The sequence below is a fragment of the Mastomys coucha genome, unplaced genomic scaffold (assembly GCF_008632895.1).
Source record: "Mastomys coucha isolate ucsf_1 unplaced genomic scaffold, UCSF_Mcou_1 pScaffold18, whole genome shotgun sequence".
Classification (NCBI taxonomy): Eukaryota; Metazoa; Chordata; class Mammalia; order Rodentia; family Muridae; genus Mastomys; species Mastomys coucha.
Window position 1 is genome coordinate 86,383,999 of NW_022196900.1, and position 27,529 is coordinate 86,411,527.

General features: G+C 55.9%; 1 protein-coding gene across 11 annotated transcripts in view; it reads left to right on the plus strand.

The window, feature by feature from the left end:
- Window positions 1-27,529, plus strand: part of Adgrb2 (adhesion G protein-coupled receptor B2) — a 42,561-nt gene that overhangs the window by 319 nt on the left and 14,713 nt on the right. For 4 of the 11 annotated variants that reach the window (XM_031378804.1, XM_031378807.1, XM_031378803.1 and 1 more), the window contains exons 2-7: window positions 11,694-12,513; window positions 24,498-24,581; window positions 24,865-25,029; window positions 26,231-26,395; window positions 27,029-27,193; window positions 27,283-27,450. In XM_031378804.1, coding sequence (XP_031234664.1) covers window positions 11,694-12,513; window positions 24,498-24,581; window positions 24,865-25,029; window positions 26,231-26,395; window positions 27,029-27,193; window positions 27,283-27,450 — 1,567 coding nt within the window. Of the gene's footprint in view, window positions 1-4,894; window positions 5,046-11,693; window positions 12,514-24,497; window positions 24,582-24,864; window positions 25,030-26,230; window positions 26,396-27,028; window positions 27,194-27,282; window positions 27,451-27,529 lie in introns of those variants that run through there. The other 7 variants (XM_031378809.1, XM_031378811.1, XM_031378808.1 and 4 more) reach the window with 5 other exon arrangements.

A 27,529-nucleotide genomic window follows, 5' to 3' on the forward strand; every position in this document is an offset into this window, starting at 1 on the left:
GCTCAAAAGCTCTGGTGGAGCCAGTGGTCTTGGCTCTCTTACCATTCAGCCACTCAGTAAGTGTTTACTGAGGACCCACCTGTGCCTGTTGTAGTGCTGGGCGTCAGGGGACCAGCTGTGAAGGGACAGACAGGCCCTGTCACAGCTCCCAGTCGGGATGCAGGGAGATAGGGAATGTGTGTACATAGGGGGGAAAAAGCACGTTTTTAGAGTGATGAAGGCTACCAAGGCAGTTCAACTGAGGTGGGGCATGAAGCAGTGGGGAAGGGGTGACCTTAGAGGTGTAGCCAGGAGGGTAATATGGAAGCTGGTTAGAAGCAGTTGAACCATGAGAACTTCTAGGAAATAGTCTGGAGGTTTTCATGAACAGTGAAGAGATCATGGGCCCAGGACATGTGGGGTGAGGGGATGAGACGAGTCTGGAGAAGCTAACAGGGACGGGGACGTGCATAGCTTGGGACTCTAAGAAGAGGTGATTGTGTTTACATAGAAGAAATGGTTCTGCTGGCTCAGGAGAGTGTCCTGGTGTGGGAGAGGTAGGAGTAGGAAGCCAGCGGTGAGGTCTGAGAGCCTGCGCACTTGGATTTTGTTGCTGTGAAGAGTGAGTGCACTGGGGATGCTTCTGGAGGTAAAGGAAGCGAGGAACTTGCTGACAGGGTGGGCCCCAGTGACTAGAAGAGAGCAGATGCTCAAAACACACTTGTTGGATGAATACTTTAAAAAGAAGCCTTCTAGGCCTGGTGGTGGTGGCGCACGCCTTTAATCCCAGCACTTGGGAGGCAGAGGCAGGTAGATTTCTGAATTTGAGGCCAGCCTGCTCTACAGAGTGAGTTCCAGGACAGCCAGGACTATACAGAGAAACCCTGTCTCGAAACGCACACACACACACACACACACACACACACACACACACACACACACACACACACAAGGAAACCTTCTTGGTACTGGGCTCACAGTTACTTACATGTACTGTCTAGTCTGAGGCATGCATGATGACCACCCAGCACCCTAACAGACTTCTCTATCCTTGGGACCAGAGAAGGTCCACACTGCTCATATGCATAGAAGCAGGAATGGATCCTCTGGGAGGATTTGGTGAGAAAATATCCAATTCCCCTTTTCCTTCCCAACACCAAGAAAATGGAAAACACCCAACCCAGATTACCCAAGGCCCCTCAACCTGTTTAGACACATAGGACTTCCCGCAGGCACCTTTTAGAGCATAGCCCTCCGCGACCCATGACCCCCACCTCCACAGCATGGGGGTGTTCTGCACGGGAGCACCGAGGCAGCCTTTGGTGAGGAGATTGTTGAATGGACTTGGGTATTTTTGGGAACATGATGTGAGCTCCTTTTGGTGTCCCAGGTGGTTATGGGATTGGAAAGACTCTGGTACCCTGAACACAGGGTGGCCCTGGAATGCCTGGCTCGATGGCACGAGCTGAGTGGGGGGCACACTAGGTCTCGTCGGCTGAAAGGAAACCTGTCTAGGCTCTGGGCCAAATAAATCATTGGGAAGGGAAGAGGAACATTTTCTCATCTGTTTAAAGGGCAACGAAGCATAGCAGCTCTGGCCCAGCGGGAGGCGAGGCTGAGGCCAGGCGGGTGAGGCCAGGCCAGGCGGCTCCCTTGCTTGACCCTCATCCTCTCCTGAGCTGCCCCGCTGGCCTTGTCTTTGAGGGTGTGCTGCCTCGTAGCTGGGATGTTGGTGATAGTTATTCTTAACAAAAATATTAATTAGTTGCAAATAAGATCGTTATTATAATAGGCCCCTCCTCAGGGCCTAGCACTTGCTAATCCATACCTTGGACCTTCCTGGACCCCAGGCTGAGACTGGTTATGCTTTTATACCATTCCATACATGAGAAAGCAAAGGGTCCAGAAAGCAGAGGGGATTTTCTCAAGGTCACCCAGCATAGCAGTAGGTCCGGGTGGGAGGCCCCTTACTGCCTACATGTATGCATTTGGTCCCCTTCGTCTCAGAGGTCCCAGAGCTCTGTGTCTCATGGGACTCAGAGCTGAGGTCACTGTCCTTTGGCCAGAGTGTAAGGATGCAAGGGGTAGCCCTTTACTCTGCTGGAGCCTCCTGTGATTGGGCTCTGGATGGTATCTCTTCTCAGGTTGTCTCAGCCTCAGGCTCCCTGGAGGGGGTGGGGGTCCCTCCTGGGGCTGAGATGCATTTTTCTCACCCCCGCCTGGGCTGTTCAGAGAAGTAATTTCTCTTCAACCAGCTGGATTTGAATATGGAAACAATTTGTAATTACTCCAAGTCCTCCTGGGCGGGCAAGCAGACAGGCGGGTGGCATTATCACCAGAGTGAGTCTGGAAGGGCAGGGGCTCCTGGGAAAGCAGGTGGGGGAAGCCCTCATATAGGGAGGGCCTTCCCAACATCTGCCCTAGTCCAGACAGCTGTGCAACCCCTGACAACGCCTGCTGTCTCTACCCAGTTTACCTAGCTCCTCCTTCCAAGGCTGTGTGAGTCCCTCAACGCAGCCCACCTCCATTTCCATAGGGCAGGAGGTCAAGAAGTCAGGAGACTACCAAGGAACAGAGAAACAGATAAATAACTTCCCGGTCTCTCTGGAGGCGGCCCCCTCCCGTCACCTCTTACCCAGCTGGATCTCTCAGAGCAGAGGAAGAGGGTGACTTTAGAGATCCAGCTGCATCACATCTGTAAGAGACCTGCCTGTGTTTCTCTTGGTGCTAGGTCTCTAGCATGCAAATTATCATGAATATTCATAAAGAAGGAGGCGGGCTCCCTATAGGAGAGGAAGAGGCTGGAGCTCCGGAGGAAAACATTGTAGGGACTTCCAAAGACTGGTCTTTGCATCCTTGTGAGCAGTCCACGTCCCGATCACGTGCCCCGCTTCTGTCTACCTCCCCAAGGCTCCCAACTCCAGCAACCCTGTTGCTTTCTCACAGTAGGCAAGGAAGGAAGGAGCCCAGAATTTCCCACTGTGTCTGGTGGCTGTCAATGCCTTGCAGATGGCAAAGCCTGCCTGGCTCAACCCTCACACTGGTAGCTGAGCCTTCTAACTATGCCAGGGTATGTTTGAAGATGCCTATCAAGAATCTAGGAGCTCTGCCTGCCAGTGCGAGGCCCAAGGCATTGGCTTTCTCAGGGCTCCCACAGGAAAATGGAAGGGGTAAGCCCAGACGGCCTCCTTGCTCCACACAGCTTCATAAATCCCCTTAAGGTGACAGGTGAGACTCCTTCATCGCCCCTTATTACCTCCTTCCATTAAAGTCGATAATCTCTCCCAATCACTCACAACAAATGTCACCAGGACTCCTTTAGGGGGAGGGACAGAGGGAAGGGACAGGAGAAGTTCTCTTCACCTCTTTTTGGTAACTCCTCTGGGAAGAGATGGACCCTCCTCATCTTGCCACAGTCTGTGGGTGACACAAGTCGAGTTATCAGGGGGAAAGGAGAAGTTAGCAATGAATGGGCCATGGACCACCTTGTCCTTACAGGACTGGCCCTCCACTTGTGTGAGCCTTCCCAAGTAAGTCCCGAAGTCATTCCACCCTCGTTGCAAAGCTGCCCCCTGCTGGCTTCTCTGCCCAGAGTCATCGGATTAACCTACTTGTTTTGGCTGCTGTGGTGTGTCCCCAGTCGGCCCACCTTCCTGGTGGCAACATGCCCAGGCCACAAACAGCCTGACCAGAGCCCTGAGCCATGGACATCTCTCTGGGTACCGCCTGAGCCATGTGGGCTTAGGCTCCACCCAACTGTTCCTGGGCACCGTGCCAGGATGGGGTGGGTCTGTGCATCTCTGTGGCTTCTACACAAACAGATGCAACATGGGGGCGCCCCTGGCACAGAGAAAGGCACTTGTGGGAGAAGAGACTTGGGAAAACATGTAACATACTGCACACGTGTAGCATCCCCGTGCCTAGGGACATACAACATCACAGCGATGAACACCAGAATATGCCGTAAACCATGCCACGCTGAGAGGGTACGTGTGTTGCTTCTACACAGGAGTTACCCATAGCATGCTACACACATGTGGCACCTGTGAGCTCCTACACATACAGTATTCTTACGGCACATGGAAAAGGCAGCATGCATTCAGGACCTGAGCGCATGTCAATGCTTTATGTGCAGCACTTGCATGCACCCAGCCAGGCAATATTGCAGTGCACACGCAGGGGCACCTGTATGCATATGTAAAGTTCAGTGCTCCGAGTGGCACCTTGCATGCACAGGGACACGCAATATGCACTGCCTATTGGGGAGGGGGAGAAAACGCTTTAGGCTCCACAGCTCGGGAGAGCCTGGCTGCGCTAGACGCCACTGGCCTGGGGGTATCGCTGGAGGGGTATCACCGACCGATAGGCTCACTCTGCAGTCCAGGCGGTCACAGGCAGGGTGGGGGCTTACCCCGGGCTTCTCCCGCGCCGGCGCCTGGGGCCCAGGGTGGGGAGGGGGAGGGCGCGCTTGGCTCGGCTGGCGCTGCTCCCCCTTTAACAGGAGGCGGCGCGCGTCGCCCCCGCCCCCCCGCCCCTTCTCCCGCGGCTCCTCGCGCCCGGCCCGGCGCGCGCCCCCTCCCGGGCCCGGCCCGCGCAGGCGCCGCGTCCCGCCTCGGCCGTCACTCGGCCCGGCGCGCGCTGCGGGCAGCGGCCGGAGCGGCCGGAGGAATCCGGTTCGGTGGCAGCGGCAGCTCTGGGAGGCAGAGGGGAGGATGCGGCACCGGCGATCAGAGGCTGGGGCTGCGGCCGCCGCCTGCGAATAGGAGGCGGCGCGCGGCGCGGCGCGGGCGGTGCTCGGGGCGGGGAGCGGGGGGGGCGGCGCGGCGAGGAGGCGGCGGCGGCGGCAGGAGCCCGCGCCCGGCCCGGCGCCCGCCCGCCCGCCCCGTGCAGCTCCGCGGCGCTTGCTCTGCACCCGCCGCTCGGCGGAGCGGGAGCCTCGGGCCTCGGCGCGGCTGCGGCGAGCTGCCCTGCGCCCGGCCCGGCCCCCGCCTTAGGGATGGCAAACTTGCGCCCCGCGGCCGCCTCCACCAGCGCCGGCCCCCGCTCCTGCTGCTGACGGCGCCCAGGTGAGTGCTCGGCCCCAGACCCCGGCCGGCCCCGCACCGAACCCTCGCGCGCGGTCCCGAGTGCCCGCACTCGGGGTGCTCCGTGAGCCTGTCTTGCTCAATTCTCCTCCGGCCCGAACAGAGTCTGTCCGGCGCTCACCCAACCCCCGTCTTAGGAGGGACTTCCAAGGCCCCGGCCGAAGCCCCCTCAGTCTCCCGCGAACCCCTTTGCTACCCCCTCCCCCAGCCCGGACCGACCCCTTGCCGTCTATGTCAAAGTCCCCCACCTTTAGAAGCCTGACCCAGCCTGCCACACCGCTGTCGCGAGTCTTGCCCTGTCTCGGCCAAGATCCCAGCAGTGCGCCCCCCGGTCTTGATCTGAACCCCCCTCTCCAACCTGCAGCTCGACTCTCCCCCTCCCCCATCTCCCCTCCTAGTCTGGCCGCGGGACTCTGGACCTCTCCTCCACTCTGCCCGGAGTCGTTCCGGTCCCCAACCGTGTCTGCTACTGCCCTCCCCCGCGCTTGCCCGCCTGCACGGCGATCATGCTTCCCCTCTATTTCTGCCCCGAGTGCCCCTTCCCCCATATCTGCCCAGAGTCCCGCCTTCCCTTTCCAATCTCTGCTGCAAGTCCCCTCCCCCTCAGCCTGGAATTGGGGCCGTGTCCCCCTTGCTCCTCCAAGCCGCTTTTCCCAGGCCGAGATCTCTATCGGACCCGCATCCGACTCCCGCGTTCGTCTTTGGCCGGACACCCGCCTCCCCCCATCCCTATCCTCCCACCACCGGTCTCAGAGCCAGGCACCAGACGCACTCTCCTGCAACCCCGGGGGCTGGCATGATTTGGGGGGCTGGAGGCTGTGAAGTTGGCGGCCACTCCTGCAGTCGGCTTGGTCCGAGGGCACAGCCGCGGGAAATCCTCCGCGCCACGGCCAGTGCAGAACGGGCGACCAGTCTGTGGCCCGCGGGGGGAGGGGCGCCCGGACCGAGAGATGCCGCCCGCCTGCCCGCCTTGCCAGCTGCCTGCCCGGCCCCTGGGCGTCCTCTGGCGCCCCCTGCCCGCAGCCCGAGACCCACCGCCCCTTCTCTCGCGGACAACCCCGGGTTTCCGCAACCCAAGCGTTCGTTAGGTGTCTGCGGGACTGACGCTGGGAAGTCCCTGGGGAGCTGAGGTTGATGGGCGAGGCCAGGTGCCCGAACACTCCTGGTTGTGAGGCTATGTATGTGCTTTGGGGAGGGAGAGGGACGGTGTACGAGGGAAGGCTCATCCCAACAGCAAGTCAGGAACCCTTTGAGTACCAGGCACAGCTCGACTGAACCTGCTTTTCAGAATGGTCTGGTTGCTTCTTGGGCTTGAGTAGATGTCCCTAGGGAGCTTCTATCTGTCTACCCCCCATTACATTCCTCACAGGAGAGGGAGTAAAGGTGGACTCTATCTGGCTTGGGCATAGAGAAGGCTATGACCAAACCCACCTGACCCAGGGACAGAGCAGACACCTGGAGAGTGGGGGTCAGCAGTGACACCCTGGTGATGTTTTGGGGAGGGCAGGAACCAAGACTGACAGAGGTGATCTTCCACTCGGTTTCCCTTCTGCCTCCCTCCTCACTACCTCGTTCTGTCCCCTCCTCTCTTTCTCTTCAGAAAGGGACAGGTCTCATTTAGGGTGTGTGTCAGTGGTGGGTATTTCTGAAACACAAAGGGAGGTTCTAGCTAGTCTCTGCTCTCCTCCCTCCCTCCCAACCCTCAGCTTTTGAAGGTAAGTAGCCGAGACTTAGCTTTTGATCCGGTGACCTGGGTTCAAAACCTGTGTGATCTGGCCACACTACCTAACCTTTCCGAGCCTCAGTTGACCCTCCCTGTAAAATGGGTCGGTGACCACTGCCCCATATAGTTGTTGGGAAATGGAATCAGATTGTACTGTGAAGTGTCTGACACCCATGAATACTCATGATGACGCCTTGTGCTGTTTCCCATCAAAGCCAAGGTCAGGTCCCTCCCAAGGAGGAACATAAAAGGAGTTCTATTTTCTTCACTCCAACCTTCAGAATAATAAAGACAGAAAGTACCTTCACCCCTCTAACCCCCAAAGGGCCCAGGAAGCCTGTGACTGTTAGTTTCCACCCCTTCCTCCCTGGTTCTGCATCATCTGGATCCTCCCTGGCCACAGGGGCAACAGTGAAGGCCCAAGCCAAGGGCTCTGAGGTCTAGAATAAAGTATACAGGCTAGGGGAGTGGAATCAGGATAGACTCGAGTCAAGGTGCCAAAGGCAGGCAGTCCGTTAGAGGTGGCCCACATGGAAACCAGCCACTCTGACATACAGAGCCTTTCCCTCTTCCCAGCCCTTGGGGATCAGATATCGTCAGGAACTTTCCAGGTTTCTTAGAGCTGCAGGGCAGAGTTAGGGGCAACCTGGCCAGAGAGCTGCGGAGTTTGGGAGAAGCCTAGCATTGGCGTGAGTGCTTCAGTGAAGGGCTGGTAGGAGGAGGAGAAAAGAGACAGGAATCCGTGCTGTTCTCTGGCCGGTTATTCGTCTTCTGGCAGTGTGGCTGGATCTGGGTTCTAGCCGGGAGTGGCAGCCTCTGAGCTGTCCTCCCGCCAGGGTAGCCCTGACACTGGGGAACAAAAGCTTTCGGTTCCTGTAGCAACCGCTCCAGCTGCTGCAAAGTTCCGGGGAGGCGGGCGGAGGGCGGCTGAGTCACCGCCCCCTCCTCTGCCACCCGCACGCCCCCGCCCCCGGGGGCCGCCCCTCATCCCAGTTGGCTGGCCCAGCTTTTCTCTCGGTGTCTGCTGCAGACCTCTGGAGCGACCCTCTCTGTCATCGGTCGGGGAAGGCCTCGCCCGGGTCGCCCGCTCCTTCGGTCCCGCCCCCTAGCTCGAGAGGCTGGATGGAGGGTGTGTGCCTCCCTGGGTGCCAGAGCTCTTGGAAAGGGGTCTTCGAGAACCCTGCCACCACCAGCTCGAAGCACGGGCGGGAGACCCGGAGGCCCCGTGGCAGGCACCGATGAGGCTGAGGATGAGTGACGGGCGCGTGAATTGGAGCTGCCAGGTGGATAAACGCGACGGATGTGCGCGTCGCCGCGCCCCCTTCCCGGCTAGTCGCCCCTCCCCCGTCCAAGGCCGGGGCTCTCGACTCCCTTCCCAGTGTCCAAGCTCACATCTGGTCTCCCTGTAGACTAGAGTCGATCTGATCCAGGGGACAGCCCGCATAGCCGGCCCGGAGGTGCCCCACCCCCTCTGTTCTTCACCTTCCACTCCAGCTGCCTTAGGATCCTTCTTTGGTGCAGAATGGAAGCCTGAGGCTGGGCAGGTCTGCGGGGGGTCTTCCAGGATCCCCATTCTCTCTGAATCTAGGCAGAGAGGAACTCCTGGGAATTGTGGGGGTGCTAAGCTGAGGACTGGGTCCCTGAGAAAGACTATGCCAGGCAGCTCCTCTCCTATCTCAGTTAAGGAAAGTCCTGAAACCTTTTGACTGTCTCCACCAACCTTCTTTGACCCAGGAAGTTCTGCCTTAGAGCTGACCTTGGCCTCTCTACTTTCTAGCACTTGTTCCTTGGGACGGTCTGGGGTCTCCCTCGATTTCGAGGTGACAGTGCTACTCTTGGGTTAACCCAAAGGGCGTTCCCTGGTGCAGGAACCCCGACCTCAGGAGAGAGGAGCATCAGCATAGTTCTAAGAGACCAGGAACAGAGAGCTCATCGGTTTGTGGTGGGTCAGGCTACGTGTTAGGGAGGCTGATGGAGCAGGCATGCGCCATTCCAAGGGTAGCGATGACACTGTTTTCCCCAGAGAGGGAAACTTGAGGCCCAGGTAGTTATGCATGGATGGTAATCACTTGGATCCTTCCCAGTCTTTTCTTGGGTATGGGCTCTGGGTCCATGTCTCTAGGAGGACAGGCCACCACTGCACACTTCAAGAAGATGTCAAATAAGGCCATGGCTGTGACCCGGCACCAGTTGAGTCTTTACCTTAATGTGAAGGGTAGGAAGGCAAAATACCTTCTCTCAGCCTCAGTCTCTTTTCGAAGCAGGAGCTATGGAGCAATGAAGGCCATACCCTGAGGGTGGGGTAAAATCCTGGACTGGGATGAGATGTCTGAAGAGACTAAGTGGATGTGGGAATGGGCCAGTGAGTACAGGTGGCTCCCTTCTGGAGAAGCCAGGCCTTGGCAAAGATCAGTTTGGACTTAGTGTTTCTTGATGAACTGGGAGCAGCGGAGGTCCGGGAGATGGGACCAGGGCTCTGCGATGGCCCAGCTTTAAAGACACAGGGAGGGAGCAATTGGCAGTCTCACGCAAGGACAGTCCAACCCTATTAGCTGTCATATACAGAGTCACAGGGCCAAGCTCCCGTGTGTCTCCACACGTGGGAATAGATGCCTCTCTGTATGTATGCAGACATACCTCTGACCTCACTGCGTTTTGTGTAGTGTGTGCACATCCATGTGTATATGAGGTCATAATACTGTGCCTGTCACAGATCTGCATGTATGTGTGCCTGCTCATATAGAGAAGGCTGTAAGTGCATATATGTGTGTGTGTGTGTGTGTGTGTGTGTGTGTGTGTATATGCGTGTGTGCATACTTTTGAGTATGTATATGTCTCTGGACCAAGTCTGTTGAAGCCCAGGTCTGTTGAGGCATATATACATGGGGAAGAGGTTCCCTGCTTGCTCTAGATGGGGGAGGGGAAGCCAGTTATAATGAGCCCCCACCTCCCCTCTGCTGAGCTGCAGCCATGGCCTGAATTTTGCAGCCTGCTTAAAAATAATTGGGGGCAGCAGGGGGGATTGGATGTCACTCATCACCCTCTGCCAGCTTCGCCAGTTGCTGCAGCAGCCTGGGCACAGTAGTCTGGGTGGGCTGAACGCTTTGGGACAGGCATGATTGCAGGAGGGAAGGCCAGGGCTCCGGCATCTTTTTCAGCTTTGCAGAGGAGAGTAGAGCAGAGAAGGCCTGTTCTGGCTTCTGTTGGTCTTTGGAGGAGGGTGGGGCAGCTCCTCTCCAGTGAGTGAGCCTGGTGGCTGCCTGGCGTCCTTCCTTTCCAGGACGGCTGGGGAAGGACAGTGCTTGTCTGTGACGGGTCTCAGGCCTGGCTCAGAGGTGCCCCATGAGGGAAAGCAGCATGTGGAACCCTGTGCATGCTGCAGTGGGCTTGGACTACTGGGACTCTAATTTCTGTCCCCTGCTCCTGGAACTATTTAGAACAGTCCTGGGGAAATGTGTCCCTAGGGGACAGCTGTATCTTAGGAAAACCTAGCCACACCTGTGGGCTGTCCTGTGGTGTGTCACTTGTCCATTTGGCCTGAATCCCAAGCAACAAGCTAAGGGAGAGCACGATCAAGAAGTCCTGCGGTGGGGGAGGGGGTATGGAGGTGGGGGGTGGGGGTGGAGCATTGTAGGGGGTGCAGTTTGGGAGCCTGGCCTGAGGCCCTGAATTCCAGTTCTAACTAGTTCACTTTCATGTGGCCTTGTATTTTTTTCTCTAACATGGAAGCTCTGAATCATATGGGTCGGTGCAGTCTCGTGGGCTGTGTGGTGGCGGAGAGGATGGAGGCAGTGTGGCCATGTTAGAATTGGACTGGAAGGAAGCAAAGCAGATCTAGATTTGCACCAGGCTGTTTGGAGGCAGTGGGGTAGAGGCTGGGTGGGAGTGGTCAGTGGGTTCTCTGCCGGTCTAATGGGTAGGAAGGTGGTTGCAGCCTTCTGGCTTACCTAACAGGGTGGGGCTTGGGTCTTATGAGTCCATGTTGAGGGAAGAAAGTCAAGAGACTGGTCTTCATGCTATAGACATTGAGAGAACATACTGAGAGCAGCGGGTCCTTTGCCAGGCCTTGGCAACCAATCCTGTGGAGAAGGCAGGAGGAGGGGGCTATGGTGGGAATTACTGTGCCCATTTTGTAGATCAGAAAATCAAGGTTCATGAGCCTCACCCACCCAGCAAATGGCTTGCTGAGCTGGTCTGTAGACTGGTACCTCCCTCCTCATTCCCACAGCAGTGGTACCCATGGCATCCACACTGGCAATATCCTGTCTTCCATGGGCAACGGCTGGGTTGGGCACAGTTCCTGGCACCTGGCAGTGACTCCGCCCCTTCCTCTCTTGCTCAGTGAAGGGAGAGAGTGAGAACATTGTTCTGGGAATAACCTTGAATCTCGCTGATTTATAAAAAAGCAAATGGTTGTCAAACACCGCCACTTTGGCTGCTGGATTACACACGGCACTCCTCGCGGCTGATCACGACACGCTGTGACTGAGAACAGTGTCTCTGGAGGATCAAGGGGTGTAGGGATGGCACTGGGTGTGTATGTCAGGCTCAGACCTCTGGTCGGCATGCTGAGTAGGAGGAGCTGTATGCAATATTGATAAGCAAGGCTCTTAGAAATCACCAGCATCTGAACCTTCTAGAACTTTCCCCTAAGTTATCTCATTTTTGCTCTTGTAGGAGAGATGAGAAAGGTAGATTTTATAGGATGCCATGAGATAGCTCCAGCCATTTTACAGGAAGACAAACCAAGGCAAAGAGAGGTCGTCTGCCTGGTCTAAGGTCACAGACAGGCCCAAGTGACTTCAAAGAGCATGATCAGAACCACAGGTTCCACTACTTGCAACTGGTCACTGGAACCCCAGAGCTGGCTGACTTAGAGCCTCGCTGACTTCTGTTTTTTTCCACAGGGCAAGGGACATAGGATGACCCCAGCCTGTCCCCTCTTACTGTCTGTGATTCTGTCCCTGCGCCTGGCCACGGCCTTCGACCCTGCCCCCAGTGCCTGCTCTGCCCTGGCCTCGGGCGTGCTCTACGGCGCCTTCTCGCTGCAGGACCTCTTTCCCACCATTGCCTCGGGCTGCTCCTGGACCCTGGAGAACCCGGACCCCACCAAGTACTCCCTCTACCTGCGCTTCAACCGGCAGGAGCAGGTGTGCACACACTTTGCCCCGCGCCTGCTGCCCCTGGACCACTACCTGGTCAACTTTACCTGCCTGCGGCCTGGTCCGGAGGAAGCCACAGCCCGGGCAGAATCGGAGGTGGGGCTGCCAGAGGAAGAGGAGGAGGCAGCGGCAGCATCGGGGCTGGAGCTGTGTGGTGGCTCAGGCCCTTTTACCTTCCTGCACTTCGACAAGAACTTTGTGCAGCTGTGCCTATCGGCTGAGCCCTCAGAGGCCCCGCGTCTGCTAGCGCCTGCTGCCCTGGCCTTCCGCTTTGTGGAGGTTTTGCTGATCAACAACAACAACTCCAGCCAGTTCACCTGCGGCGTGCTCTGCCGCTGGAGTGAGGAGTGTGGCCGGGCTGCAGGCAGGGCTTGTGGCTTTGCTCAGCCAGGGTGTAGCTGCCCCGGGGAGGCCGGGGCCAGCCCTGCCACCACCACACCTCCAGGGCCTCCGGCTGCCCACACCCTGTCCAATGCCCTGGTGCCTGGGGGCCCAGCCCCTCCTGCTGAGGCCGACTTGCACTCGGGGAGCAGCAATGACCTGTTCACCACCGAGATGAGATATGGTGAGTCTGAGCAAGGCCCGATGGGGGCGGGGCATCGAGGGGACTGCCGGTGTCTGCTGGTGTCCATCCTGGCTGGTCCCTGCCATTTGCAGAGTCATTCACGGATGTCGCCTCTGTGCTCAGCCTTGTCCGGATGGAAAGGTCATCAAAATCAGATCTCACTTGAGCGGGATGCAGATGAGGGAGTTCAGAGTGAGGTCGATACCTGGGCAGGGGACTTTTAGATGACCAGTGGAGCTTAAGGAAGAGAAGGGTGTGGGAGCACAGACCTGCAGAACAGGTGGGACGGAGACAGACCACAGGAGTCGTGAGGACATCTCAGGCAGATGGAGCAGAAGTGCACTGAAGCCCAAAGCTGGAGCGAATGGCTGTGGCAGACCCTGGCGCTGTGAGCTGACAGATTTGCCTGGAGGCTGCGGTAGACAGGGAGGGGAGATGTGTTCCTGCCCACACAGGTCAATGGTTTTTGGCAGTACCCCAGGGTCAGGGCAGAAGGAGGTGAGGAAGAGTGTCCTGGGTGAAGAGGGCTGAGCTCTGAGGATGCCTCTGAGGGCCGGGCTGGCTCAGCACCCAGTGTCCCATCTCCCCCACTGGGCCCATGTCTTCTGGGACCTAGGCTGCCAGCTGCCGGCACTTCCTGCTGACTGGGCAAAAGCTCTTGGAATCCTTGTGCCTGCCTGCTCCCACACCCACCCTAGCTTCACAGTCATGGCCACCTTCCACTGACCCGCTTCCTGTAGCTTCTAGTCCCAGCTCCCACCCGCCAGCTGGACCCTCCATGCTTGGTGACCATGCTGAGCCAAGATCTGACTTAGGGGCCAGCAGGAGAGAGACAGCAAAGATAGATGGGAGAGAGAGTAGGTCCTGGGAGCTGGTCCATGGATTGGGAGCCCCTTTGCCTCTCTGGGCCTCAGTTTCCCCAAATGCTGGCCTACCCTAGAGAGCATTTAGGTCTCACTGAGTATTTACAAGGTTCAAGGAGGCTAAAGTGAGGGCACTGGAGGGATTGGAAGAGGGCAGAACCTTTCTCTATTCCTGTTTTGGAGACTAGAGCCCAGGAGCTGGGTGCTATCTTTGAGGATTCGCATCATTAACAAAGGACATGGTTTCTCTGAAACTGGGAGGTGTCTCTGAATTAGTCAGAAGGGGAGTTATGGCAGTGGCCTCTCCTAGTGCAGGGGGGGACCTTTTTGGCATCTCCCATGAAACATCTGGCATTGTGCCCATGTGGGCACAGTGAGCACCCAGTGGCCTTGCTGTGGCCTCTCTTCCAGGCCAGCTTGGCCTCTAACAGCAGTCGATGAAGCCATCCGTGTGACAGCCAGACCGTGGGCAGGTTACGGGCCCTGGAGGCTGGCCTGGGATTTAGTGCCTGCAGGAAGAAATTGAATTTTGCTTCTTTGTCGAACATCAGCGGAGAGCGCCAGGCGTATATCAGGAGGTTTATGGCTCTTCCTGCGTGGCCGCCACTCCTGTCTCTCTCTAGGACCTCCCCTAGTCTGTGTAGCTAAGGGCAAGTTAGCTTTCCCCGAGGTCCACCAGCCCCAGTGGTTTGGAGTAGATAGAACAAGGTTTGCCCTCCTGGATGGGCACTGACTGGGCAGGCTGCCATGTGGAGCGCAGAGCCAGGAGTAGCCAGCTGGGGTTGGTGGAAGCCGGAAGCAGAATCTGGTGGGTAGCTAGGGCATCTTCAGGAGTCAGAGAGGGCCAGTGACCGGAAGAGTACTATTACCAGAGCCTGCGGGAGGACCCTTGAGTGTGAGACAGATGGTGGTTGGGTAGCTTGTTATTCTTGTGGCTCTTGGAGCAGAGATGGCTGAGCTGGAGGGCCTGGCCATCTTCAGGTATGACCTTTATGCTGCCCCATTTCCATCTGGCACCTCTTCAGGTGGTTGCTCTGTGTGTGTAAGGTGGGGGGCAGGCTCCTGTCAGGAGCTAGTACGGGGGATGTGGCATCAGCTGACGTAAGCATGTTGAACTCACCCAGCATACATACTGGTACCCAGAGCTGGCTGGCACAACCCCTTCCTTTCCTCCAAGCGGGCAGGAGGCTCTTCTGCTCTGCCACCTCCTCCCACCTGCCCAGCTTCTCTGACGTGAGAGGTGGTGGGTACCTGACTCAGTTCATTTCATGTGTCAGGGTAGGGTGTTTCTATTGGCCAGATGAATTGTCAGGTCCCAGAACACACTGTTCTTCTCACTAAGACCTTGGGCTTCCTCCACACCATTCTCTGGGCCACACCCTAGAATGAAGAATAGGCTGGCACAGAGCTGCCAGACAGACAACAAGGTTTGTGGGATGGTGAACAGGAAGGGATCCTCTGCCAGGAACTGGGGCAGGGAGAGGAGCTAGGTTCACTCTCTTTGGGGCATCCTTGAGCAAAGTCAGCAGAAGACAAAGCAGGACAGACCCAGGTGACACCAGCCGATAAGGAGGCTGGGGGCAGTGGGGTGCCTTGGCTGGCCTCAGAGCTGAGTACGTTTGACAAGAGGGTACAGGCGCCTGTTAATTTCACGCAAACTGCCTTTGATAGATCTCTTGTTATTTTTGGTGAGTTGAGCCATAAATTTGTGCCATCTTGCTGCCGCAATCTGTTAAGTGTGGGGAGAGGAAGAAAGAGAAGGCAGGCAGGAAGGAGCTCTTAGAAGACTGGCACAGAGGCTGGCTGAGGCCAGAGCTGGGAGGTGAGTCACAGAAGTGGTGCCCACCGCAGAGCTGAGGATGGATCCAGCCCCTGCCCACTAATCCCCCTGGGCTAGGGGGCACTTGTGCATGGAGATGGCTGTGCCTGGAGATACATGGAGAGCTCCCTTCCCAATCCGACTTCCTCTCTTCTCTGCTTCACAACTCTCCTCCCCTCAGGGCCCTTTCTCTCCTGGGCCAGATGTTCTCAGCCTCCTCTCCCCATTTCCTGCACTCCATGTCTGAGGCATAGCCATTGGGGGAGGCTGTGGACTCCTGGGAGGCAAGAATGGCTTTAGATCCCTATCTTGCCTCTGCCACCATGTCAGTTGGATAAGTTGCCGGTCTCTCCTGGAACGCCTCAGGGACCCAAGATCTCTGTGTGTCACTCTCCCAACCCAGTGCCTGAGCCCATAGCTCTCCCAGAGCACCCCAGCCTGGTGTGCTTGGAATGTCCTCCTGGGCCCAGCTGTCTACTCTACACCTCCCCTCCATCCCCCTCCTGCCCGCCCACTGACCCCTCGTTGACCTTCGAGCCCCTGCGGTCTGCCTCTGCTTGGGCTTTTTCCTTCCTAGGGATGCCTTTCACCCTTGGTGAGCAGCCATTCTGCTAAGCCTATGGTACATGTGCGTTACCACCCTGTACCTGTTAGGAAGGACCACTCCACCTGGGCCTGAGAGTTAAGTTTTCTCCCTCTAGCTCACACTCAGGTCTTCTGTGTTGGCCAACCTTCTGATGGCAGGAAATGGTGCCTCACCTGCTTCTCTGAGCCCTCCATGGTAAGGAGGCAGTCCCCCCCCCTCTCTCTCTCTGCAAAGTGGAAGAGACTTAGCCCATAGCGTTTCCTGGGGTCCCGTCAGTGCAGAATTTTCAGGCCTTTCGGCATGGCCTGCCAATCCCCCTCAGACACATTACTGTCACTGTGTCTTTATCTGCTGTGTTCCTCCCAGACCTTGGTCCAGCTCTGAGTGAGGCCAGGGGAGGGTAAGGGACACTTTGTTGTTAACTCTTGAATCTCAGAATGGCCGCTGGTATACAATGATAGTCAGGGCTACAGGCTGAAGTCGCCCACTCCTGAGCCGTGTGGCCATGAACAAGGGACTTCACAGCTTTCTTGTCATCCCTGAAGAGAAGCCAGGAGAGCTAGGCCCTGCAGTACTCTGAGAGCTCATTGTGGTACCTGGCTACGTTAAGTTTCTCTCCTGTTACCGACGTCACAGCACCACAGCCTGGGTGTGTTATGTTTACTTTGGCTCATGGTCCTGTTCCAAAGTCAAGGGCCTGTGTCTGGTGATGACCTTCTTGCTGGCAAAGTTCCTATATATAGTCTCTATCACATGGCAAAAGAGGGACCATGTGTACATGTGTCTTGTCTTTCTTTCCTTCCTTTCTCAGTATGTAACCCTGGCTGTCCTAGAACTTGCTCTGTAGACCAGGCTGGCCTTGAACTCAGAGATCCACCTGCCTCTGCTGGGATTAAAGTCATGTGACCATTCCCAGCTTCTTCCTATTAATACTATATCCAAATTATTTCTTCTTCTTCTTCTTCTTCTTCTTCTTCTTCTTCTTCTTCTTCTTCTTCTTCTTCTTCTTCTTCTTCTTCTTCTCCTCCTCCTCCTCCTCCTCTTCCTCTTCTTCCTCTTCCTCCTCTTTCTCTTCTTCCTCCTCCTCCTCTTCCTCCTCCTTCTCTCCAGCACCCTCTCTCTAATATCCCAGAATGGCCTCAAACTTGCTATGTGGCTGATCAAGACCTTGAACTTCCAGTCTTCCTGCCTCTATCCCCTGAGCTTTGGGCTTACCATGTCCAGTTTTATGTACTGCTGGGGATTGAAGTAAGGGCTTTGTGCATGCTGGGAAAGTACTCTACCAACTGAGTTTACATTCCTAAACACCGTTTTTTGTTTTTTAAAACAGGGTCTCCTGTAGCTGGAGACTGGCCTCAGACTCTCAGTGTAGCTGGGGCTGACTTTGAACTGCTGACCCTTCTGCTTTTATTTCCCCAGGATTATAGGCTTGGGTCAACATACCTGACCCTAAATTTCCACTCTCTTCAGATCTCACCATGGGGATTAAATTCCTATACAGGAACCCTTGGAACCCACAGTGCTGGACAATAAACACTTGGTGTATTATCATAGTGTAGTGTTCTGCGTGTCCCAGAGGGCGAGGAGGGAGAGTGAGGGATCGAGCTGTGAAGGAGCGGGAAGCCAGTTAGAGGAGGTGACTGAGGTGGGTTTTGAGGAATGAATAGGAACTCACTAGCCTGTGAAATTTCTCCTTAAGTTGAATTGCCTTTTAAATTTAATATATTAAAAAGAGACTTCATATCACAAATGGAAAGAGTTATCACTTATCTGAAATAGAAGATAACAAAGGCAACAAGCTCAGAGAAAACAAAGCGGCGGTATTACATTTCAGCCTGCTGCTCTCTGGCTTCCCCATTTGTTAGAAAGAGAAATTAGCACCGGGTGGGTTTGTGCGAAAGTCTAGGCCTCATGTGACCTTTGCCTTCTCAGGGCATTTGACGGTACTGGGAGAAGTTGTGCCCCATTTCAGCAGGACGACAGGCACCAACAGGATTGCTTCCAACAAGAAGAGACCTGTAAAAGGGCGACTTCCCCTGTCCTCAAGGCTCTTTCGAGCCAGCCACCACCGTCATCTGTTGGCACTCGGTGGAAGCCCGAGGAAGGGCCTTGTTAGCCGAGGGAACAGCCTGCACAAGGGCGGGAAGTGTGAAGTATCACGTGGAGGAAGGAGCTAAAAGGAGGAGAGCTGCTGGCTGTGAAGGGAGACCGGGCCAGGGCTCTGTCTGCTGTCCCAAGCAAGATGCACGCCTTGCTTGGGGACTTCATCCTGTTAGCCGGTGGCTTGGTGGGAGCAAGAAGTGGGACACTGTGGAGGAGGCGGGTAGCTGTACTCCTGGCTTTCTTGGAGGATATGGCCACATGGGGAGGCAACAGGGACCCAACTCAGGTGGAAGGCCAGCTTGGTAGGTCGATAGGAGGAGGATCCCCAAGGGAATCAGGCATCCTGGAAGGTACTTGGTTTTCTAGGGACCAGTTACACCGGACTGCAGGGGAGAGCCTGAAGTTTACAAAAGAGCTGCTTTCCTCTCTGTCCCCCTGGGATTCGCATGCACTGCTGGAGCCAGGAAGGCATGGAAGAACACAGTGGGGGGGCTAGCTGGTGCCACCAGGCTCTGGGGCCAGTGTGAGGAAGGGCACTGAGAGCCCTGGGGAGGACAGTTGCTCTGGGAGTCACAGGAAGGGGTGATAGTTGTGCTGAACTCATGCAGAGCACAATATGGTGGTTATCTGCAGTTATGGACCAGAGGCAGAGGGCCTGTGGAGCCTCTGCCTCTAGAGCCACGGTGAGCAGAGGGTAGCCCCTAGTGGCTGGGGTGGAGGGACCCTCTAGGATGAGCTGGCCTATTTCCTCATTTCCCTATTACTGGATGATTTTCTTGCACCTGGTTACTTAATCTAGACTTTCTGTGTGCCACAGGACACGGAGGACTGATGATGTCATGGGAGCTGTGGGAACAGGAGACTGACAGCTAGTGTCAGATTTGATCTAAGAATGAGGTCACAGAGAGGGGGGCGGTCATCACTCTCAAATTCCTGTGTGACCAGTCTAGGAGGGCTTCTTGGAAGGGGCCACATTTATTGTGTACTAGGCAGACTGAGGCAGAGGGAAGGTCATTCTGCAAAGAGGGAACAGAAAACGTCGAGAGAATAAAATATCTGTGTGATTGAGTGTTGAGGAGGGGCACAGCCCCCCATTTTTATTGTATTCCAGACAGTCCACAGCTCTAATTCCCACTATGGAAACACGTGGTAGGCGTTATCCTTAACGTCCACTTAAAGACTTTGAAGCTCAGAGCAGTTCAGGGTCCTTGGCTGAGAGCATACAGCAAGATCGTGGCAGAGCTGGAAGTCACACCCATTACTGGTTCAGCTCCAGAACCATCCGGGTGGTCTTGCTGTATGTCTGATGTCTGATGAGAAGGTGAGAGCAGAGCCAACCCAGAGCCACAGGTTTACAGTGCAGTTATAATAGTGTGTGTATGTGTGTGTGTGTGCACGCATGTGTGTGGCTACTGAAGGCCCCCTCAGGAGGGGAGTCATGTAGCCAGAGCTGGGCTCCCAAAGGGTCACTGGAGGCCACAGAGGAGAGCTAGGCCTGTATGGTGGCAGGGAGCCATGTTGCGAGGGGAGGCATTAGGCAGCATGCTCTGAGTAACAGGTAAGGACCAGGGTTTGTGGGAGGCCTCGTGGGCGTTAGTAAGAGACATCCAAGAAGGTTCTGGCTAAGCTCCAACCTGTCAGAGCAGTGCAGTTCTGTAGAGGAAATCCGAGTCAGGCAGGGCGAACTGACCCCAAGGCGATGGAGGCCCTGGAGAGTACACGACGCTGAGCCCCCGGAGCTATTTCATAAATGACATTTTAGGGCTGGGGAGATGGCCCAGTGGGGAAAGTGTTTGTCACCTGAGTCTGGACCCCCAGAACCTGTGTAAAAGCCAGACAAGGTAGTACACATCTGTAATCCCTGGGATCTTGCAACAAGGGAGGTGTCCTAGAAGACTCTGGAAGCTTGCTGGCCAGCTAGCCTGGCCTTTTCGGTGGTGAACAATAAGAGATCCTGTCTCAAACAAGGTGGAAGGTGAGGGCTTATACTTGTGGTTGTCTTCTGACCTCCACATATGTCACACACATGCATATGCACACTTACACAGGCAGGACACTTGGGGACTGTAGGGGGACTCACTCCTTTCCTGGGTCCTCTTTGTCCTCTTGGAGGCTGTCTGCCTCAGCCTCACCATAGGCCTGCCTTGTTCAGGGCAGTACATGCATACTGAATAAATGTTCCTAGCAGTGAATGCCAGGTGGTCTTATCTGTCTCGTCCCCTTCAGAGACAACTGGCTTTCCCAAGTAGGGAAATGAACTGCTGGTTATTCCTGAGGGAGGTGGGGTGGTACGCAGATAGGGAGGCTGTGGAAGTGGGTCCCAGCTGTGCAGCCACAGGCTTGCTCCTTCAGGAGACTGAGGGAGGACCCCCTAAAGCCAAGCTTGGGAAAACTTCTGATTAGTTATACTACAGGGTCAGCCCACATGTGGCTTGGTTAGAGAATGTGAGGTCTGCAGGGAGCAAGGCAAGCCCACAATATGCACGAAAGGTCAGAAGGTCTCTGACATGTCCTGGGTTGTGGTTTACTGCCTGCCAAGCTAGGAGGAGGATGCTCTCCAGACTGAGGGATGTGCACGCGGTCTCATCAGAGCAGCACCCAGAGCATCTACCGCACGTAGGAACCATTGCTCAGTGTCTCCAGAATGTGGACTATGATTGATGCTGGGCTTAAGGGTGGGGTTGCCATTCTGGAGGCTCGGGGTGTGTGTGTGTGTGTGTGTGTGTGTGTGTGTGTGTATGTGTGTGTGTGTGTGTCTACACTACATACAGCTTCAAAGCTTTCAGAGGGAGAGGCCAGCATTACAGCTAGAAGGTAGAACCAGGGGCTTGAGACATATCATAGTGTCTAATAGCACTGGCTACTCCTCCAGAAGACTCAGGTTTGCTTCCCAGCACCCACGTGGCCACCCACACTTGTCTCAAACTCCAGTATCAGGAGACCTGACAACCTTGTCTGGCCTCCAGGGGCACTGCATGCACATAGTGTCCATATATATATATATATATATATATATATATATATATATATATATATACAGATGAGAGGTTATTGGAGATGGGCTTTTAAGGTTGAGTAGGAGTTTTCTAGGTGAGGACCTAAGAGGAGAGGTTTGAGATGATGTGTTGGATAGGGTCTGACGTGAAGCTGTTCAGGAGGTCACCTAGCTGTGGAGCATGGGACAAACAGGGTCTGGGCAGGATGATGGGAGGGCTGGCTCGAGGGATTTATTAAGCTGTAGAAGGGACAGGTAGGTAGACTGTCAAGGGAGGCACCAGAGGAACCCTTTAAGAAAGGCAGGAAGGAGGCAGCAGTCAGGAAAGGTCCATGGGGCCAGCGATGCTGACGGTCAAGCGAGATGAGACCTGCAAAGTGTCCCCAGGATTTAGCAGCAGCAGCAGCAGCAGCAGAGAGAGAGCTGATGGCTTTGTCAGGACCAGTTTCAGGAGAAAGATGGGGGCAGCCTCGAGACTGCAGTGGATCAACGGAGGAGGTGACATTCCAGCCAGGAAGTGAGTGGCAGGTGAGAAAGTGGAGTGTCAGCTGGGGACCACTCAGCAGTATTGGATGGAAGCCAAGGACAACAGCTCGAGGAGGAAGTGTGTGTGTGTGTGTGTGTGTGTGTGTGTGTGTAAGCATGTGGGGGGGGCAGGGAGAGCACCCAGAACAGAGGAAGCCTGGGTCAGTCACTTGCTACAAGAAGCCACTGAGGGAATGCTCACAGAAAGGATGGATGGGGCCTTCTGGGAAAATGGACAAGGGGTGGTCACAAGTCGGGGCTTGAGAGAAGGAGGCTCTAGCTTCTCCCTTCTCTGGAAAGGAGGCTTCAGCTAAAGAAGTGGGTGAGATAGGCAGGGAGCGGGTAAGGGCCAGAGGGACCACGAGGGGGACGGAAGGGGAAGGAAGCCCACAAAGGCCTCTGAGAAACATGGACGCCTAGCAGACACAGAACCCCCAGGCTGTCACGGGGCCAGCTGGCTTCGCTCTAGGGCCTTCAGCAGCCTGGGAGTGGGTGTGGAGAAAGTGACTGGCACACGGCTCTAGGCTGGGATAGCGGAGCAGGCGTGACAGAAAGGCTGGGTGAAGGGGGCTGAAGAGCTGCTGGCCCGGCTCCAACATCTCTGAAGACTGCTAGGGACCAGGTCTTAGTGTTTCTATTGCTGTGGTAAAACCTCATGGCCAAAACCAACTTGAGGAGTAAAGGGGTTATTTCATCTTATGGTTTGTCCATCAACTGAGGAAGCCAGGAACTGAAGGCAGGAATTGAGGCACAGGCCTTGGAGAAGCATTGCTTACTGGTGTGCGCCCACTCATGGCTTGCTCCTCCTGCTTGCTTCCTCCCTTCACTTCTCTTCCCTTCCCTCCTTCCTTTGTTTCTTCCTTTCTTCTTTCCCCTCCCCCTCTCCTCTCTCTCTCCCTTCCTTCCTTCCTTCCTTCCTTTCTCTCTCTCTCCCTCTCTTTCTTTCTTTCTTTCTTTCTTTCTTTCTTTCTTTCTTTCTTTCTTTCTTTCTCTCTCTCTTTCTCCCTCTCTTTCTTTCTTCCTTCCTTCCTTCCTTTCTCTCTCTCTCTCTCTTTCTTTCTTTCTTTCTTTCTTTCTTTCTTTCTTTCTTTCTTTCTTTCTTTCTTTCTTTGTTTTTGAGATGGGGTCTCTCTGCATATCTCTGGCTGTCCTGGAACACACTATGTAGACCCAACTGTTTTAGGACTCACAGAGATCCTCCTGCCTCTGTCTCCCAAGTGCTGGGATTAAAGGCATGCATGGCCACGCCCAGCTCAGCCTGCTTTCTTATACAAACGGGTCACCCACTGTGGGCAGGGCCCTCCCATATCAATTATAAATAATAATAATAAAAAGCACTGTAGATTTGCCTATGAGCCCATCTGATGAAGGCATTTTCTCAGTGAAGATTTCCTCATCAATATATATATCTGGGAGGTTTATGTTGAGTTGACCAAAACCAGCCAGCATCGGCTGAGACTGTATGAGGGCTCAAGGAAGCAGAGAGGCTGAGGAGTGGTAGGAGAGAAGACAGCTCACATAATTCCCGTTGTCTTCCCTCTGGATCTTAAGGTTAATAGTCCTGAAGGTAGATGCTATGAGCACTGTTCTCCAGAGAAGCTGGGATTGGAGATAAGAAGAGGCTGCCCAGAGCTACATAGCTGACTAGTGTTGGCCCCCAGGGCCTGTGTTCCAGGGGAGACCCAATATGCCTGGTGGTGTCCAGGCTTCTGACATCGTATGGAAACTACAGGAGCTGGCGCAGGCCCTGAGGCTGGAGGAGATGGCACGTTCTGGATACTGTGCAGGGGGGCAGTTCAAACCTGGGCAGTAGGTTTTCTGGAGTTGGCTACTGGCCTGGTTAGCAGCTTCCTTCAGGTGCAGAGGCTTGACTGAGTAGCGGGGGGGGGGGGGGGGGGGGGGGGGGGGGGGGAAGGAACACAGCCCTCTATGGCCCCAGCTTGGTGCTGACCCAGCTTTTTGAACCAGAGGAGAGAGCTCTAGGGGAGAAAGAGCCCCGCTCCTAAATGCTCTTCCATTCATCTGCCCAGGGGCCCTATTATGGGTGTGGCCTCCTTCCCTTGTGCATTCCTGCTTGTCCTCACCTGATCTCCCAGTTTGAGGCTGTTAGCTTTGCCTGTACTGTAACAAAGGCCTGAGCGATCCGCTTATAAGAGAATAAGGTTATGTACTTAAGGTTATGTACTGTGTGGGAAAGGTTATTTTGGCTCACAGCTTTCCGGTTGTTCCTGTAGGAGAGCACAGCAGTGTGAAATATATTATGAGGAGACCATCTCATCTAGGAATACAAAGAAGGGACAAGGTCTGCTGATCCCCTTCCTGTCTCCAGTAACCATAAGACCTACTAAGCTCCACCCAATAGTGCCACCTCCCAGTAGGGCTGAACTAAGGGCAAAACCTTAAACACACAGGCCTTTGGAGGACCCTGCAGCTATAAGAAGTGCTGTCTCAAGGGCAGGCTCAAGCTTCCAGGCTCAGTGGGAGGAGGGTCTGTTGGTTATAGGAGTCTGAGTTCCCCTCCTCTGGGGTTCAGACCAGCTAGGGCCTTTGCATCATAGTCCGTTACTGTTTTACGTTGAACCTCAAAGCCGTGGTTCACCCCATGCAAATCATGACCCAGGAGCAGGTCTGGGGTAGTCAGGCTCCTCTGTGTATCATTTAGGAGGAGAAAGAGCCAAGCTGCAGGCTCGACGGGTTGTGTGCTTCTGGACAAGTCGTCTCTCTGGTCCTTGGTTTTCCACCTCAACAGCCAGGGAGGGGAGCGGGTTAAAGGAGATAGGTGTTTGGCATGGCTTGGGAGAGTATGGACGCTTCCCCAGAACTCAGTCCATTGACCATTGCCCTCCAGTCCCATCCAGCTGAGGCAAGAGGTGGACAAGGTGGCTATGAGTCCCAGAGGGCCTTCTGAGCCTCAGTTTCCTTATCTGTAAAATGGTGGTGGTGGGGCAGGGGGCAGAATGCGATGCTTTCTCTGCATCACTCACAGTGGGTTCTAGGCCCTCTGGGCCGAGGACCAGAGGTTGCCCTCTGTGCCACTGTGGCAGCACTCAGCTGGCTTTTGCTAAGCCCCTTGCCACCACCTCCGTGTTCCAGGTGAGGAGCCGGAAGAGGAACCGAAGGTGAAAACCCAGTGGCCAAGGTCCGCAGATGAGCCTGGGCTATACATGGCGCAGACAGGTAACTCGGGCCCGCCTCTCTTCCTGTGGCGGGGGCCCGACTGTGGCGTCTGGTGGCATGTGTGCTGGCGTGTGCCTGTCTGTGTCTATGTCCTGGAGCTCAGTTATGTTGCCACGTGAGGCCTGTGGGCAGGGACGGGTTGCTTTTTAAAGAGCCTGCCACTTGGGGTCAGGGTAGGAGGGTCCCTTTGATGCCTACCTCCCCCCAGCTTTCTGGTCCTTCCATGCTCCCATGCAACTCTCTGGGAGGTGTCCCTTGCCGCGACGCTGTCCCTCTCTCGTAGGCGACCCAGCAGCTGAGGAGTGGTCCCCGTGGAGCGTGTGTTCCCTGACGTGTGGGCAGGGTCTGCAGGTGCGGACCCGCTCCTGCGTGTCCTCCCCCTATGGGACCCTGTGCAGCGGGCCCCTTCGGGAGACCCGGCCTTGCAACAATTCAGCCACCTGCCCAGGTAGGCGTCCTCCTTCCTGCCCTATCTGCCAGCAGAGTCAGGTCCTGTCTGTGACAGGATGTAACACAACACCCCCCCCCCCAAATGATTCCTTGCCTTCTACAAACTTGCCTGTCCCCCATATTATGCCTTACCCAGGCACTATGCCAGCCTGGTATGAATCACGTGGGGTTACGATAGAATCTGAACATGCATCTGGAACCCACTTTGGGCACGTCACACCCCGGATGCCCCCCATCTTGGTAGTCAAGGCTGTTCTCTGCACATCGCCCCTTCCCTTTCCCTTAGTCCTGACCTCACCAGCACCTCTTGCAGCATCTCAGCTCTCTGCGTCTGCTTATTTTCCCCCCTCCCCTCCCCCACCCTGGCTAGAGTATTCAGCCCACCCTTAGATCTAAGATGTATACCACTCTATTTTAAAACGACACCCTCCCTTATGGTCCCCACTTTGCTCTGGGCTCCCATTCCACTCCCTTGGGTGCTTCTGATAGACCATTATGCTTAAAGCAGTTGAACAGGCAGGAACTGCACGCAGGTACTGAGGAAATGCATGTGTCTGCCTGGGTCAGTTGGTGACTGAGAGGCAGGCCAGTGTCAACCAGTTCTGCTCTTTGCTTCCCCGGGGTGAAGTGCTGGCAGCAGCGGATTTAGATTAGGGCCTACTGGGGGAGGCTCTCGGAGCTTGGGGGGTGTAGCAGGAGCTTGTGGAGCACAGGGACAAAGCTGTGTTCCCTCTTGTGAGTTCATTGTGTCTGTCAGCGTCTACGTAGAGGTTCATGTCTGTCTGTGTGTCTATGCCATTGGGGCTGGGAGGGGGCACTTCTGTTGCCCCAGGCTTACCCTGTTGAATTCAGGCCCTGGGCCTGAGGGTGGGAAGGGAAGAGAGGGATGGATCTTGGATCCTTTCCTGGGTTTTCCTGTACCCCTCAGTATAGGAAGACCATTGGCTCCCCAGGCTGATCCTGATCACCCTATCTGGGTGTCCACAGAACCTGTCCTGTGTGATTTGGGATCACATCCCCACAAAGGGTGGCTATCCTGGGACCCTAAACCTTCTCGCCCTGGCAACAGAATCCAGGGCGGAGCCAATAAGGAGTGGTCGTAAAATTGCGGAACTCCTGATTGGTGGGCGGATGGGTAGGCGCTGGCTGTGGGCGGAGCCAAGGTGCCGCCCAGCCACCGGCCACGTGCTTCCTTGCAGTGCACGGCGTGTGGGAGGAGTGGGGGTCCTGGAGCCTGTGCTCCCGCAGCTGCGGGCGGGGGTCTCGGAGCCGGATGCGGACCTGCGTGCCCCCCCAGCACGGCGGCAAGGCCTGCGAGGGTCCCGAGCTGCAGACTAAACTCTGCAGTATGGCCGCCTGCCCGGGTCAGTAGCGCCAAGGGGCTTCTAGGCAGGCGCTGCCCAGCCGGGTGGGGGGATCGGAAGACCTAGGGGAGGCAGTTCGGTTCAGTGACCTGACCTTGAAGGGGTGGGTTCCTATAGCTTTGACCACGCATGGGGAGACTGGAGAAGGATAGCTGCCAGCAACCAATGGGAGGTGAAACCCAGCCCTGACTTGGAGTGGGTACACTGTGACCCCATCAGAAGGGACACTGCTTTCCAGTGTCCATTCCTCCATGCCCTCAGCTGCCCTTGCTGTAAATAGCACTTTGGTGTCCGTGGCACCATAAACACAAAGCTGGGCTTACGTGTAGGCAAAGATCAAAAGGTTCCATTACAACCTACATCTTCACACATAAAAATCTCACCGTTGGGGCTTGCCCTTGGTGCTGCGTGGAGAGGTATCATGTAATCCTGGAGCTGGTGAGGGGCAGGCAGGAGGAGGCCCAGTCACCACCCACTCTCACCAGACCCTTTTCATATGCCCAGCTCAGATGGTCTGGCCTGGCGCAGGTCTGAGTGGCCAGCAGGCTCTGCCATCTCCCTGTGGAACTTCCCCCCCACTAGCCCACCCACGTTCTGCTCAACGGCCACCCCCGCTTGTGTCTCCCCATGCAGTGGAAGGCCAGTGGCTAGAATGGGGTCCCTGGGGCCCATGCTCGTCATCTTGTGCCAATGGGACCCAGCAGCGCAGCCGGAAGTGCAGTGTGGCGGGTCCAGCCTGGGCCACGTGCGCAGGTGCGCTCACCGATACCCGTGAGTGCAGCAATCTCGATTGTCCGGGTGAGTGCTTGGTGTGAGTAGGAGGGTAGCAGGTGGTAGCCCTGGCCCTGGAGACATGCATGGCTTCTCACACTTTCCTTCTCTCATAGCCGCTGATGGCAAGTGGGGGCCGTGGAACGCATGGAGCCTGTGCTCCAAGACATGTGACACGGGCTGGCAACGCCGCTTCCGCATGTGCCAGGCTTCTGGCACGCAGGGCTACCCTTGCGAGGGCACAGGAGAGGAGGTGAAGCCCTGCAGTGAGAAGAGGTGTCCAGGTACTGCTTATACAACCCCGGGGCTGGGGGCACGTGTATGAGCCCAGCTGAGCCCCGCCCCCTGCCCGCCCTATCCCCA